The sequence below is a fragment of the Pseudophryne corroboree genome, chromosome 6 (genome assembly GCF_028390025.1).
Source record: "Pseudophryne corroboree isolate aPseCor3 chromosome 6, aPseCor3.hap2, whole genome shotgun sequence".
NCBI classification, from domain to species: Eukaryota; Metazoa; Chordata; class Amphibia; order Anura; family Myobatrachidae; genus Pseudophryne; species Pseudophryne corroboree.
Genome location: NC_086449.1, coordinates 108,203,146 through 108,219,377, shown reverse-complemented (window position 1 = coordinate 108,219,377; position 16,232 = coordinate 108,203,146). Strand labels below are relative to the sequence as shown.

The window sequence follows — 16,232 nt, the reverse complement described above, 5'->3', positions numbered from 1 at the left end:
CATATCAGCTGGCTCCTTGAGGGCGGCCGTATCTGTTTTATTTTATCTGATTCAGGAAAAACTACGGTAGTTTTTTTACTGCCACATAATACCCATCTTTGTGGTACTTGTAGTATCAGAAATATGTAACACCTCCTTCATTGCCCTTAACGTGTGGCCCTAATGAGGAATACGTTTGTTTATTCACCGTCGACACTGGATTCAGTGTCTGTGTCTGTGTCGACCGACTAAGGTAAACGGGCGTTTTAAACCCCTGACGGTGTTTTTGAGACGTCTGGACCGGTACTAATTGTTTGTCGGCCGTCTCATGTCGTCAACCGACCTTGCAGCGTGTTGACATTATCACGTAATTCCCTAAATAAGCCATCCATTCCGGTGTCGACTCCCTAGAGAGTGACATCACCATTACAGGCAATTGCTCCGCCTCCTCACCAACATCGTCCTCATACATGTCGACACACACGTACCGACACACAGCACACACACAGGGAATGCTCTGATAGAGGACAGGACCCACTAGCCCTTTGGAGAGACAGAGGGAGAGTTTGCCAGCACACACCAAAAACGCTATAATTATATAGGGACAACCTTATATAAGTGTTTTCCCTTATAGCATCTTTATATATATGTCTAACGCCAAATTAGTGCCCCCCCTCTCTGTTTTAACCCTGTTTCTGTAGTGCAGTGCAGGGGAGAGCCTGGGAGCCTTCCCTCCAGCCTTTCTGTGAGGGAAAATGGCGCTGTGTGCGGAGGAGATAGGCCCCGCCCCCTTTTCGGCGGGCTCGTCTCCCGCTCTTCAACGGATTCTGGCAGGGGTTAAATATCTCCATATAGCTCCCGGAGGCTATATGTGAGGTATTTTTTGCCAAATAACAGGTTTCCATTGCTGCCCAGGGCGCCCCCCCCCAGCGCCCTGCACCCTCAGTGACTGCCGTGTGAAGTGTGCTGAGAGCAATGGCGCACAGCTGCAGTGCTGTGCGCTACCTTAAGAAGACTGAAGAGTCTTCTGCCGCCGATTTCTGGACCTCTTCTCTTTTCGGCATCTGCAAGGGGGCCGGCGGCGCGGCTCCGGTGACCCATCCAGGCTGTACCTGTGATCGTCCCTCTGGAGCTAATGTCCAGTAGCCTAAGAAGCCAATCCATCCTGCACGCAGGTGAGTTCACTTCTTCTCCCCTAAGTCCCTCGATGCAGTGATCCTGTTGCCAGCAGGACTCACTGTAAAATAAAAAACCTAAAACTAAACTTTTCTAAGCAGCTCTTTAGGAGAGCCACCTAGATTGCACCCTTCTCGGCCGGGCACAAAAACCTAACTGAGGCTTGGAGGAGGGTCATAGGGGGAGGAGCCAGTGCACACCACCGGATCCTAAAGCTTAACTTTTGTGCCCTGTCTCCTGCGGAGCCGCTATTCCCATGGTCCTTTCAGGAACCCCAGCATCCACTAGGACGATAGAGAAATAGCAATTACCTTTCACAAACGCTTCTCTGTTCATCAACATTAAATATCAAGATCTAACTCTAATTACAATCTGTCAGTATGCATTAAGTACTATTACGAGGCTGCAAGGACTCTGGGAGCATAAAACAGATGGTAACAGAAAACAGTAGCTCACAGTTAAGACATAACACAATAATACAGTTACACACATGACTGTAAAGGTTACAAATCTGCAATAAAAAAAACAAACAAAACAAAACACAAGCTGTGTTACCTCGATAGCGCGCTCATAAATGCTGCGGGTGTGTGTGACCCCATAAATCTCAGCAGCTCGCTTGATGTAAATGTTAAACATTTCGTACTGCTCCCCCGGTTCCACCGCCTGCGTCGCTCGCTCATACAAAGCCATAGCATGCCGGGCCAGGCCGTGCTCCTCCTCCAGCTTAGCATACAGGAGAAAGATATCTATCATAACGAAGACCAGCAGATACAGGGTTATTAAGAGACTAATTATTCCACTATCACCTTCCACCTATTCACTTTACGGATTTCCCATACAAACTTTTTGCAAACTTTCGGGGGCATCCGTCCAGAGCCTGCTCAAAGAGATCGCGAGCTCTCTCCAGCTTCTTTCCTCCATAGCGAGCAATGAACTTGGATAGGTAGGTGCTCCAGATATCATACACATTGGGCCAGCGGAACAGAGCTATCCCACGCTCGTAGGCCTGATGATGGAAGGAATTTACACTCAGTAAAGCTGCATCTGCATATACAGGTCTAGTACAGTAACTTACTGACGCTCCCTGCACCTACCTTAAAACTTTCTTCAAAGTAGTTGTGTTCCTCCAGAAAGAGGGCGTAATTGATGATGATCTGCGGGGTGGCTATATGAAGATCAATAATACGATCGTATACAGCCTTAGTGGACTGAAGACAGAAGGGTGTTGTTATCTCCTTATTACACACCGTAGCAAATAGAACAGACATTCCCAACCACGGTCCTCTAGGCACACCAACAGTGCAGGTTTTAGTGATATCCAGGCTGCAGCACAGATGGTTAAATCAAAATAACTGAGCTACTAATTAAGTCACCTGTGCTGAAGCCTGGATATCACTAAAACCTGCACTGTTAGTGTGTCTTGAGGACCGTGGTTGGGAATGCCTGAAATAGAAAATGAAGCAATTAAATAAGGAAAGCAATTACTATTCCTGAACAACAGTAATACAGGGATGTCGTACCTTGAAAGTGCCTAAACTTTCCTCCAGATCAGCCAGCATGGACCACACTCGCAGGGACTTGTATAGCCTGTTCTGGACAGGCTCTGACGCATCAAAATATTCTGCCTTCCGGGCAGGAACGGCCGTGGCTTTCTGCAGACAGGTAACAATGTCAGGCACTACTCAGTACGAGCTAGGAGCACACGCCATTCATTCAAGTATGTATTGGCTCTTTCCTTACCCTCAATATAGCCAGTGCCTCATCATAGTTCTCGTGTCTCAGCTCCATCTCTCCAAACTGGCACCAGACCAAGGCCAGGTCATCCACGTGGGTATACTTCACTAGCGTTGCCCTCTGCAGGATCGCCCGGGCCTGAAAATGAGCAAACATTATTTACATGCACATCTGCCCTTTACGCTAATACATTAAGTAACCTGGTGTCTGGCAAAGATGTACAAGCCATCATAAAACAAGAACATTAATTTGTGTATACGTGCATGTGTCTCTGTATGTGCATGTATAAATGTATAAATGTGTGCTTTTACAGGTATTCTATGAAGCAGTGTTAAATAACACAGCTACATGCAATAGCTATGTAACATCCTGCTATCCCTTCCAGTTACCTCCCACCTCACTGTAGATACGGTTTCTTAAAGCAGAAGGTATTCCTGTGTTCCCGGCTAAACATAGCAGCCACTCACAGATCCAAAGCTTAGACCTCATAAGGGCATTTGGGCAAACTATGGGGCAGATGTAATAAGCCCCGAGAAGTGATAAGTGTAAGGTGATAACACACCAGCCAATTAACTCCAATATGTAAATTGACAGTTAGGAGATGATTGGCTGGTGCATTATCACCTTCCACTTATCACTGCTTTATCACTTCCTCCAGGCTTACTACATCTGCCCCCATGTAGCCAGAGCAACTAATTAAAAATAAGATTTTACTCACCGGTAAATCTATTTCTCGTAGTCCGTAGTGGATGCTGGGGACTCCGTAAGGACCATGGGGAATAGCGGCTCCGCAGGAGACTGGGCACAACTAAAGAAAGCTTTAGGACTACCTGGTGTGCACTGGCTCCTCCCACTATGACCCTCCTCCAGACCTCAGTTAGGATACTGTGCCCGGAAGAGCTGACACAATAAGGAAGGATTTTGAATCCCGGGTAAGACTCATACCAGCCACACCAATCACACTGTATAACTCGTGATACAATACCCAGTTAACAGTATGATAACAACTGAGCCTCTCAACAGATGGCTCAACAATAAACCTTTAGTTAGGCAATAACTATATACAAGTATTGCAGACAATCCGCACTTGGGATGGGCGCCCAGCATCCACTACGGACTACGAGAAATAGATTTACCGGTGAGTAAAATCTTATTTTCTCTAACGTCCTAAGTGGATGCTGGGGACTCCGTAAGGACCATGGAGATTATACCAAAGCTCCCAAACGGGCGGGAGAGTGCGGATGACTCTGCAGCACCGAATGAGCAAACTCTAGGTCCTCCTCAGCCAGGGTATCAAACTTGTAGACTCTTGCAAAAGTGTTTGAACCCGACCAAGTAACAGCTCGGCAAATTTGTAAAGCCGAGACCCCTCGGGCAGCCGCCCAAGAAGAGCCCACTTTCCTCGTGGAATGGGCTTTTACAGATTTAAGGTGCGGCAGTCCAGCCGCAGAATGTGCAAGTTGAATCGTGCTACAGATCCAGCGAGCAATAGTCTGCTTAGAAGCAGGAGCACCCAGCTTGTTGGGTGCATACAGGATGAATAGCGATTCAGTTTTCCTGACTCCAGCCGTCCTGGAAACATATACTTTTCAGAGCCCTGACTACGTCCAGAAACTTGGAATCCGCCAAGTCCCAAGTAGCCGCAGACACCACAATAGGTTGGTTCACATGAAAACTTGATACCACCTTAGGAAGGAATTGGGAACGAGTCCTCAATTCCGCCTTATCCATATAAAATACAGATAAGGGCTTTGGCATGACAAAACCGCCAATTCTGATACACTCCTGGCCGACGCCAAGGCCCACAGCATGACCACTTTCCACGTGAGGTATTGTAGCTCCACGGATTTAAGTGGCTCAACTCAATGCGACTTCAGGAAATCCAACACCACGTTGAGATCCCACGGTGCCACTGGAGGCACAAACGGGGGCTGACTATGCAGCACTCCCTTAACAAAAGTCTGAACTTCAGGCAGTGAAGCCAGTTCTATTTTGGAAGAAAATCGATAGAGCCGAAATCTGGACCTTAATGGAACCCAATTTTAGGCCCATAGTCACCTCTGACTTGTAGGAAGTGCAGAAAACGACCTAGCTGAAATTCCTCCTTTGGGGCCTTACTGGCCTCACAGCACGCAACATATTTCCGCCATATGCGGTGATAATGGTTTGCATTCACTTCTTTCCTAGCTTTAAATAGCGTAGGGATAACTTCCTCCGGAATGCCCTTTTCCTTCAGGATCCGGCGTTCAACCGCCATGCCGTCAAACGCAGCCGCGGTACGTCTTGGAACAGACAGGCCCCCTGCTGCAGCAGGTCCTGTCTGAGCGGCAGAGGCCATGGGTCCTCTGAGATCATTTCTTGGAGTTCTGGGTACCAAGCTCTTCTTGGCCAACCCGGAACAATGAGTATAGTTCTTACTCCTCTCCTTCTTATTATTCTCATTACCCTGGGTATGAGAGGCAGAGAAGGGAACACATACACAGACTGGTATACCCACGGTGTTACCAGAGCGTCCACAGCTATCGCCTGAGGGTCCCTTGACCTGGCGCAATATCTTTGTAGCTTTTTGTTGAGGCGGGACGCCATCATGTCCACCTGTGGCCTTTCCCAACGGTGTACAATCATTTGGAAGACTTCTGGATGAAGTCCCCACTCTCCCGGGTGGAGGTCGTGTCTGCTGAGAAAGTCTGCTTCTCAGTTGTCCACTCCGGGAATGAACACTGCTGACAGTGCTAACACATGATTTTCCGCCCATCGGAGAATCCTTGTGGCTTCTGCCATCGCCATCCTGCTTCTTGTGCCGCCCTGTCGGTTTACATGAGCGACCGCCGTGATGTTGTCTGACTGGATCAGCACCGGCCGGTGTTGAAGCAGGGGTCTAGCCTGACTTAGGGCATTGTAAATGGCCCATAGTTCCAGAACATTTATGTGTAGGGAAGTCTCCTGACTTTTCCATAGGCCTTGGAAATTTCTTCCCTGTGTGACTGCCCCCCAGCCTTGAAGGCTGGCATCCGTGGTCACCAGGACCCAGTCCTGTATGCCGAATCTGCGGCCCCCTAGAAGATGAGCACTCTGCAGTCACCACCACAGCGACACCCTGGCCCTTGGAGACAGGGTTATCCGCCGATGCATCTGAAGATGCGACCCGGACCACTTGTCCAACAGATCCCACTGGAAGATCCTTGCATGGGACCTGGCGAATGGAATTTCTTCGTAAGAAGCTACCATCTTTCCCAAGGCTCGCGTGCATTGATGCACCGACACCTGTATTTGTATTAGGAGGTCTCTGTCTAGAGACGCCAACTCCTTGGACTTCTCCTCCGGGAGAAACCCTTTTTATCCTGTTCTGTGTCCAGAACCATACCCAGAAACAGTAGACGCGTCGTAGGAACCAGCTGCAACTTTGGAATATTCAGAATCCAGCCGTGCTGTTGTAGCACTTCCCGAGATAGTGCTACTCCGACGAACAACTGCTCCCTGGACCTCGCCTTTATAAGGAGATCGTCCAAGTACGGGATAAGTACTTCGGCCATTACCTTGGTAAATACCCTCGGTGCCGGGGACAGACCAACGGCAACGTCTGGAATTGGTAATGACAATCCTGTACCACAATTTTGAGGTACACCTGGTGAAGAGGGTAAATAGGGACATGCAGGTAAGCATCCTTGATGTCCAGTGATACCCTGAAATTCTCCAGGCTTGCAATAATCGCCCTGAGCGATTCCATTTTGAACTTGAACCTTCGTATATAAGTGTTCAAGGATTTCAATTTTAGAATGGGTCTCACCGAACCGTCTGGTTTCGGTACCACAACATTTTGGAATAGTAACCCCGGTCTTGTTGAAGGAGGGGTACCTTGATTTCACCTGCTGGAAGTACAGCTTGTGAATTGCCGCCAGTACTACCTTTCTCCGAGGGCAGCAGGCAAGGCTGATGTGAGGTAACGGCGAGGGGGAGTCGCCTCGAACTCCAGCCTGTATCCCTGTGATACTACTTGCAGAACCTAGGGATCCACCTGTGGGCAAGCCCACTGGTCCCTGAAGTTCCCGAGACGCGCCCCCACCGCACCTGTCTCCACCTGTGGAGCCCCAGCGTTATGCGGTGGACTCAGAGGAAGCGAGGGAAGATTTTTGATCCTGGGAACTGGCTGCCTGGTGCAGCTTTTTCCTTCTTCCCTTGTCTCTGTGCAGAAAGGAAGCGCCTTTGACCCGCTTGCTTTTCTGAAGCCGAAAGGACTGTACCTGAAAATACGGTGCTTTCTTAGGTTGTGAGGAAACCTGAGGTAAAATGTTTTCTTCCCAGCTGTTGCTGTGGATACGAGGTCCCAGAGACCATCCCCAAACAATTCCTCACCCTTATAAGGCAGAATCTCCATGTGCCTTTTAAGGCAGCATCACCTGTCCACTGCCGGGTCTCTTATACCTTCCTGGCAGAATGGACATTGCATTAATTCTGGATGCCAGCCGGCAAATATCCCTCTGTGCATCCTTCATATAAGACGACGTCTTTAATATGCTCTATGTTAGCAAAATATTATCCCTGTCTAGGGTATTAATATTATCTGACAGGGTATCAGACCACGCTGCAGCAGCACTATTTATGCTGAGGCAATTTTAGGTCTCAGTATAGTACCTGAGTGTGTATATACAGACTTCAGGATAACCTCCTGCTTTTTATCAGCAGGCTCCTTCAAGGTGGCCGTATCCTAAGACGGCAGTGCCACCTTTTTTGACAAACGTGTGAGCGCCTTATCCACCCTAGGGGATATCTCCCAACGTGACCTATCCTCTGGCGGGAAAGGGTACGCCATTAGTAACTTATTAGAAATCACCAGTTTCTTATCGGGGGAACCCACGCTTCTTTACACACTTCATTCACTCATCTGATGGGGGAACAAAACACTGGCTGCTTTTTCTCCCCAAAAATAAAACCCCTTTTATGTGGTACTTGGGTTCATGTCAGAAATGCGTAACACATTTATCATTGCCGAGATCATGCAACGGATGTTCCTAGTGGATTGTGTATATATATCTCAACCTCGTCGACACTGGAGTCAGACTCCGTGTTGACATCTCTGTCTGCCATCTGAGGTAACGGGCGTTTTTTGAGCCCCTGATGGCCTTTGAGACGCCTGGGCAGGCGCGGGCTGAGAAGCCGGCTGTCCCACAGCTGTTACGTCATCCAGCCTTTTATGTAAGGAGTTGACATTGTGGGTTAATACCTTCCACCTATCCATCCACTCTGGTGTCGGCCCCACAGGGGACGACATCCCATTTATCGGCCTCTGCTCCGCCTCCACGTAACCTTCCTCATCCAACATGTCGACACAGCCGTACCGACACACCGCACACACACAGGGAATGCTCTGACTGAGGACAGGACCCCACAAAGTCCTTTTGGGGAGACAGAGAGAGAGAGAGTATGCCAGCACACACCAGAGCGCTATATAATGCAGGGATTAACACTATAACTGAGTGATTTTTCCCCCAATAGCTGCTTGTATACATATATTGCGCCTAGATTTAGTGCCCCCCCTCTCTTTTTAACCCTTTGAACCTGAAAACTACAGGGGAGAGCCTGGGGAGCTATCTTCCAGCTGCACTGTGAAGATAAAATGGCGCCAGTGTGCTGAGGGAGATAGCCCCGCCCCTTTTTCGGCGGACTTCTCCCGCTTTTTCTGGAATACTGGCAGGGGTATTTTTACATCTATATAGCCTCTAGGACTATATATGATGTAGATTTGCCAGCCAAGGTGTCTTATATTGCCCTCAGGGCGCCCCCCCCCCCAGCGCCCTGCACCCATCAGTGACCGGAGTGTGAGGTGTACATGAGGAGCAATGGCGCACAGCTGCAGTGCTGTGCGCTACCTTGGTGAAGACCGAAGTCTTCTGCCGCCGATTTTCCGGACCTCTGCACTCTTCTGGCTCTGTAAGGGGGAAGGCGGCGCGGCTCCGGGAACGAACACCAAGGTCGGGTCCTGCGGTCGATCCCTCTGGAGCTAATGGTGTCCAGTAGCCTAAGAAGCCCAAACTACCACCTTTTAGGTAGGTTCGCTTCTTCTCCCCTTAGTCCCTCGCTGCAGTGAGTCTGTTGCCAGCAGATCTCACTGAAAATAAAAAACCTAAATATACTTTCTTTCTAGGAGCTCAGGAGAGCCCCTAATGTGCATCCAGCTCAGCCGGGCACAAGATTCTAACTGAGGTCTGGAGGAGGGTCATAGTGGGAGGAGCCAGTGCACACCAGGTAGTCCTAAAGCTTTCTTTAGTTGTGCCCAGTCTCCTGCGGAGCCGCTATTCCCCATGGTCCTTACGGAGTCCCCAGCATCCACTTAGGACGTTAGAGAAAAGACAGGTACAGCTATATAACCAACTGGGAAGATGCCCTAGGTACATTGACTACTACATATAGTGGAGGACCTGGAACCTATCCATAGGATGCAACCAGTACGTTTATGGTGAAGAGATCTAAGGAGAGCTAAAAAAAACCAAAAACAACCAAATAAAATAAAGTCAAGCCCCTCCTTTAATTAGCCAATAAACCCGCCCACCTGCACAGTATCTTCTGCATACAGATGGCTACTGGAGAACAACTGAAAACAAAGCAGCCCAGCGCGTAGGTAATTATGCACAGCAGCGACTCACATCCTCTATTTGGCCGTTGTCCTCATAGAACTTAGCGAAGGAGACCCAAAGTGAGTGCGGTTTCCCAGTTGCCTTTGCTGGGTCCACAGTCTGGACGGCCTCTGTGTAGGTGTTAATGATCTACATGGAGAAAATATAAAGGACGCATTATAAGCTTCAGGTTACCAGACAGAGTCTTCTACAGTCATAGTTCCCAACCATGCAATCATTCAGCAATACACAGGAGGACACAGCAGGAGATGGAGACAAGGGGAATCTCAGGGATGCTACAAGGTTTGTTCATCAGTGATTGAGTCATTTAGCTGGTTTTATCTACTCTGCCTCATCATGAACATTCTGAACCGTTCTACAGGAATTAGAAGGTCGGACTATAAAGCGATGGCCATGTACCTCACGCGGCTTGTCTTGATACAACTGGACCCTCTTGTGCCACTCATGGATATTGTGTGGGTTCTGTCGCAGTAACACGCCATTAAGTAAGAGAGGTCTCCGCTCCATCAGCTGCTCAAAGCGAGCCAATCGCAGCTCTAGATCTAGGTCATCTGACAAGAGAAGAAGACAACATCAGGACCTTAGCAGTAAGTGAAGTAAGATGACTAAGACCACACCGATTCTCACCGTCCTTCTCTTTCCCCATCTCACTGACTGTCTCCATTTTGGCAGCAATAACGTTCTCTTCAAACTGAGCGTAGTTGTCAAATACTTGCGTGAAATCACGTACAGTGGTGACTGTCTGAATGGCCTCCTCGTAGACATCCCGTGCCTGGAAAAAGAGGACCTTAGTACTCAGACACATAGCACAGGCAAACGCTATAGCGAGAGCTATCTGTAGCTACTAATGCTGGGCATACATTGTCAGACCAACAGACATTAAATCTGACAGCATGAAACCCATAAGATATTGTGGCCATACATGGTGAGATATCTCACAGTGTATGGTCTTGATCTACGGGTTACTCCCCTGGGAAGGAGACATTTCCCCGTTCCTCTCCTGTGCAGGAACAGGGAGAATATCGGCGTCCGCTTCACATACACTACCATTTGCAGCCGACCAGTGATCGGATCAGTTAGAAGATTCTCATGCTCATCGTTTCCAGCCATACATTATGCAACTATTGGCCTGATCTGCTGATAATCTGCAGGAAGGGCCGATAGCTGCATAATCCATCATTTGTCTAGGATGACTGGGGGGAACGGGAGCCCTAGTAGGCTGGCAGGCTGCATGTCACGTGTCAGACTGCACATGAGGATAGCAGTAAGGCGGAGGAAGATGACGAAGACTGCAGAGAACTGCTTACCTTTTCAAAATGTCCACTGCGGGCATGATACTCGGCCAGCGCACACCACAGCTTGCCCCTCTGGTCTGTAAAGCGGGTCAGGCCCCCTCGTATAATGGCTGCCGAGTCCAGGGAGTGGACAGAATTAGGGTTGTGGGAGAGGAGTGTGCACAGCTCCTGCCAGAGCTACAATGGGAAGGAAAGGCACCAGTGTTTATACACGCGTCTAACAATGCCAAGCTATCTACGCCCTCTTGCCCAAGAACCACCCTATGTTCCTGTACAATCCATGCACTATCCACACCCTGGCATCTGCACAGCACTTTGGGCTTACACAGCAGAGGAAGAAATGGTTCAGCGGGATGAATGAATGTTCACAAGAATTCTTTGCTACTAGCGACATTATAGGCTGTTAAATATGGATTCAAAGCACAAAGTGACTGCCTCCATTGTATAACAGATACATGGTCCCCCTCTGCTCTAATGTTATTCCACATCAGTCCATTCGGTAGAGGCTAGTTATAGTAGCAGAGTAACCTTCACTCTCCCACGGGTCATATTCTTAGCCCGCTTTCTCTACTCTCATTTTATTCAACATCAGTCCATTTGGTAGAGGATAGTTACAGTCGTAGAGCAACCTTCAATCTCCCAGCCTCCTCCATGGGTCATACTCTTAGCCCACTTCCTCTGCTCTAATTTTATTCCACGAGTCCATTCGGTAGAGACTAGTTATAGTCGTAGAGCAACCTTCACTCGCCCATCTCCCAGCCTCCTCCATGGGTCATACTCTTAGCCCACTTCTTCTGCTCTCCCCCCTCAGCCTCACCTGATAGTTAGATTTCCCCTCCTTGGACACGAAATCATCCTGGTTTACAATGGCTGCGAGTCTGGAGGCCGCCTCATCTAACCTGTCCACAGAGCGCAGATATTCTATATACTCCTCTGCATTTTCTGGTGACAGCTGCGATGGAAGAGAAGTGTTAGACTAAATGCCAGCTTACAACACCCACTACAAGAAACTAGGACAGACACCTACTTTCAGGTATCTCCTGTAGACCCGGACGGCGGTCTCTGGCACAGAGTGTGAACGGACAAAGCGCAAGTAAAGAGGCCAGATGCGATAGTGCTGTGTGATGGGAAGGGCCCGAAGAGCCCGATCAAAGGTTCTCCTGGTGCGGGATATTTTACACTGATCCATAAGGAACTGGCAGTAGTCCAGCCAAATTCGGGGCATCTGAAGGGGAAACAGAAGACACAGGTGAAGATAAATGTGAAAGAGACCATATTAATATAAGAGACAACAAACTCCACAATAGATAATAAAGTTCTCTTACCTTGTGCATGAATACAAGGGCTCTCTCATGACAGTTATTCACCTCCTCGAAGGCCGGATCGGTGAGACACCTTCTCTTCACCTGCTTCCTGCGCTGCTTTAGGTAGGCATACCACAGCTTGTAGCTAGGAGACCACAACAGTGGGAAAACATGGAGAGAGAGAGCGATGCTATGGTGTGCATATACACGCATGGACAATTACATGGATCTACGTAAATTGTACACAGTGGGGCTACAAGGAAACATCCAATATTAACAATGCAGCGAGAACTAATCATAACCAACGGCTGTCACGTGCGCTCAGCTGGTCAGCTGGGATGGGTATAAATATGAAAGAACTGTAGACTACAGGTCAAATGAATAATTATTATGGTTTATGATGTCTTGATATCAAAATGTCAATATGTTCATCCAGGTATGCTATCTTCTTTACATCCCGCCAGGTAACTTGTGTATGCTGCATAGGACTCTGGACATGATGTCCAGAACAGTCAAACTCCCAACAGGAAGCCAGAATCAGCTGAAACCCAGTGACACCACAAATTACTGGGGCGTTTCACTGCACCTAAAGAACCAACATCTCTTGTCTACATGGTGGATTGTGCACTATTCCAGAGGGAGCTTCGCTAGGCTTCTGAGCACCCAAACAGCAGGGAACATGGGGGAGAATAAAAGCTTAGTAACTGTTCTCTAGCCAGCCCATTCATTTAATAAGCACAGCACTCTGATATGTGCCTCAATGCTTCCATGTCTAACCTTCATTTTTACACTCACCTTCCTGGCAACTCCTTTAGTGCTCTTTCATAGACTAGGTTAAGTGCGTGCACCGGGCCGGTGAGCTTGCATTCAATATAGCGCATCCAGCACTTGACAGAGTATGGGTTTCGCAGGATCTCCTCCTCATACTGCAAGTCATCTTCCTCCTGTATATATACTGTAATAAGTGTGTGCTTTATATACATACACAGAGAAGCATACCTGCTACCTTATGGCTTACATCAGCATGGCCCAAACTGCGAGGTTTGTCATCATTTTAACAAAGGTATTTAACTAGTGTAGCTGACACGCTGCATAAAGGGGAAGGTACATATGCTGATGCAGGAAGGAGACGGCCAATGCACAATACCAGCTCAAAACCATGGTGACCCAAGATTAACGGATCTCATGGCATTTCCATCCCTTGTCAGTCCAACTCTGAACTTACACACACCACAATATATATACAGTTCAGTGGGTGGGTGCGGCACTCACGGCAGCGGAGGAAGAAAGAAGACCACCACAGTCTGTGTCAATGTTTTAATCTAAATGATTGTCATCAGGATATATATATATATATATATATATATAATGCTATTGACAGCTCTTTCACATAAAGCAAAGTGTATTCTAGGCTTAGGGGGACATGTAAGTATAGCAATTCCTATTGTATTGTCACTCATGTAACAGAAAGACTGCATGCTGCCATATAGGTGCACATATACACAGCCATGCCTGCACTGTGACTAAGTGTGAGGGTGCCTGGGGGCAGGTCAGGGGGTCACACATTGCTGCTAAGCCCTGTACAGCTGCCGTGGCACTACAAGTCCCAGCACTCTCTGCATATGTAGCTACACCACTATCTGCAGAGCCCGGGACAGGGCGCTCCCCAGCGTGACTCTCTCCCCCACAATTCCTGGGACACTCCCGGTATTCCCGGCGGACACTTACGATCGCGATCTCTTTCTCCGGCATGTTGTACGAAGCTGCCGCGGATCAGGAAAACGTCACTACCGGGAACTGTGCCTACTGGAGCCGCGCACTCCTCTGACGTCTCGGACGTGAATACGCAACGGACGCTTCAAGCAGCGAGATACCATTTTGCTTGTGGGCACTTGGCGTGCTTTGCCAGTAGTTGTCATTCAGCATGGATGCGTCTCGCTTTACTGAGATGAACAGCCAGAGCCTAGGGTTACCATGACCTGCACTCCTGCAGTCAGTGTCCGGTCCCCCACACATACAGTAGGGCTATATTTACTTTGCTGCGAGTTTATGGAAGTGGAGATGTTTCCCATAGTAACCAATCAGATTGTACTTTTCATTCCCTATAGATTGTAATTTTGCGAGCAGGGCTTTCCCACCTCTGACTGTTATTACCCAGTTTTGTTTTATCATTGTGTCCAGTTGTAAAGCGCAACAGAATTTGCTGCGCTATATAAGAAACTGTTACTAAATAATACATTTATCTAGCACATTCTAGAAGAAGATAATAGATACAATGGGATTGGTTGCTTTGGGCAACATCTCCTCTTACATAAACCAGCATTTTAGTAAATATATACCATAGCTACATCATCAGTTTGTAGGGCACAATGTAGGCTGACCATAATATCCCTTTAAACTGGGACACTCATAAATTACACAGGTTCTGGGGCTGATTAAAACCAGGCAACATACAGACTTGAAGTCAGCCAGCCACAGAACCTGTGTAAGTCATACATTTCCCAGTTTAAAGGGACATTATGGTCAGCCTACAATGTGTGAACTGGGATTTGTATGTGGCATAATGTAACCTAGGGCTACTACAGTATGGTGTTTGGAGTATTTACTTAGCGATAAATTAAACAACGTCGCTCATTTTGATCTTTCCTGAGCGATGTCATTTACTTTATCGCTAAGTGTGTATGCCGCCGCCGAGCGACGCGCGGCCCGCGGATTGTTAACGACCATTACTGTCTGCTATGCATGCAGCTCAATTTGGACTGTCATCCAAAAACTGCATACTTGGCCCGGCCGCTGCGTGACGGCACTGTACCATATCATTTGCATATCGCTCAGTGTGTACGCACTGCCGCTGACCGTCCCAGCCCGGGAGGGGAAACACTAGGCGACGTCGCTCATAGAGCATATCGCCTAGTGTGTACCCACCTTTAGTCACTTAAAATTGTAGTTGGTTTATAGTCACATTTTAGTATTTTTCTTTTGCTTTGTTTTAGTCAAGATTTAGGGGGTAATTCCAAGTTGATCGCAGCAGGATTTTTGATAGCAACTGGGCAAAACCATGTGCACTGCAGGGGAGGCAGATATAACATGTGCAGAAAGAGTTAGATTTGGGTATGGTGTGTTCAATCTGCAATCTAATTTGCAGTGTAAAAATAAAGCAGCCAGTATTTACCCTGCACAGAAACAATATAACCCACCCAAATCTAACTCTTTCTGCACATGTTATATCTGCCTCCCCTGCAGTGCAAATGGTTTTGCCCAGTTGCTATCAAAAATCCTGCTGCGATCAACTTGGAATTACCCCCTTAGTCAGTGGATCTCTGTTTTCATTTTAGTCTAATTTTAGTCATAACCTTGGAAAACAGTTTAATTACACTGCAGTGAATTTTGTTAAAAAACCATTGCTCTAACATTCCCTTGAGAAGTTTGCATACCTTTCACTATGAGTTTAGTAATCTAGGCTCAGTAAGCTAAGAATGACTTACATACTGAGTCTGACTTACCGTAGTTCTCCCATATATCCAGGTACGGCACTTCCACTAGGTAGCTTTGGGGCCTAATTCAGACCTGATCATTGCTCTGCGAATTTGCAGAGGTTTGCGATCAGATAGTCGCTGCCCAGACAGAGTGAATACCTGCCCCGTGCAAGTCTGCATACACCTTGCGAAAATCTCTGCGAACACCAGTCAGCTGCAAATCCTTTCACATCTTACTCCCCATCAAATGATTTTTGCAGTATGTGTGTAGCCCAGGACCTACTCCTACAGTGTAATAGAAACAGGATGATTGGGACCGGAGCTGACGTCAGACACCCTCCCTGAAAATGCTTGGGCATGCCTGCGTTTTTACTGACACTCCCAGAAAACAGGCTGTTACTACCCCCAATCGTCGGCTTCCTGTCAATCACCTTGCGTATGCCTAGCGATGAAAAAAGTGGCTGGATTTTTTTTTGCAGTTTGGCCTTACGTGTGCGCACTATGATCCGTACGCATGCGCAGTCGATCGATAATTGTCCGCCTTGCGAATTCGCACAACAGCGATTAGGTTTGAATCGGACTCTTAGGCAGCTGCCTATGGGCGCGGGACCTGAGGGTGGACTGCTGAAGCTGCCT

General features: G+C 47.9%; 1 protein-coding gene across 2 annotated transcripts in view; it reads right to left on the bottom strand.

Annotated features, from left to right (window-relative positions):
- The window catches only part of XAB2 (XPA binding protein 2), a 41,859-nt gene that overhangs the window by 13,730 nt on the left and 11,897 nt on the right, over positions 1–16,232 (bottom strand). Inside the window, exons 1-14 of one of the 2 annotated variants that reach the window (XM_063931635.1) lie at positions 13,849–13,954; positions 12,916–13,064; positions 12,142–12,265; positions 11,844–12,041; positions 11,634–11,768; positions 10,829–10,993; positions 10,149–10,293; positions 9,921–10,072; positions 9,531–9,650; positions 2,896–3,027; positions 2,676–2,807; positions 2,250–2,363; positions 1,999–2,161; positions 1,711–1,901 (exon numbers count right to left, since the gene is read on the bottom strand). In XM_063931635.1, the coding sequence (XP_063787705.1) occupies positions 1,711–1,901; positions 1,999–2,161; positions 2,250–2,363; positions 2,676–2,807; positions 2,896–3,027; positions 9,531–9,650; positions 9,921–10,072; positions 10,149–10,293; positions 10,829–10,993; positions 11,634–11,768; positions 11,844–12,041; positions 12,142–12,265; positions 12,916–13,064; positions 13,849–13,872 (1,944 nt within the window). In that variant the 5' untranslated portion in view covers positions 13,873–13,954. Of the gene's footprint in view, positions 1–1,710; positions 1,902–1,998; positions 2,162–2,249; positions 2,364–2,675; positions 2,808–2,895; positions 3,028–9,530; positions 9,651–9,920; positions 10,073–10,148; positions 10,294–10,828; positions 10,994–11,633; positions 11,769–11,843; positions 12,042–12,141; positions 12,266–12,915; positions 13,065–13,848; positions 13,955–16,232 lie in introns of those variants that run through there. The other variant, XM_063931636.1, reaches the window with a different exon arrangement.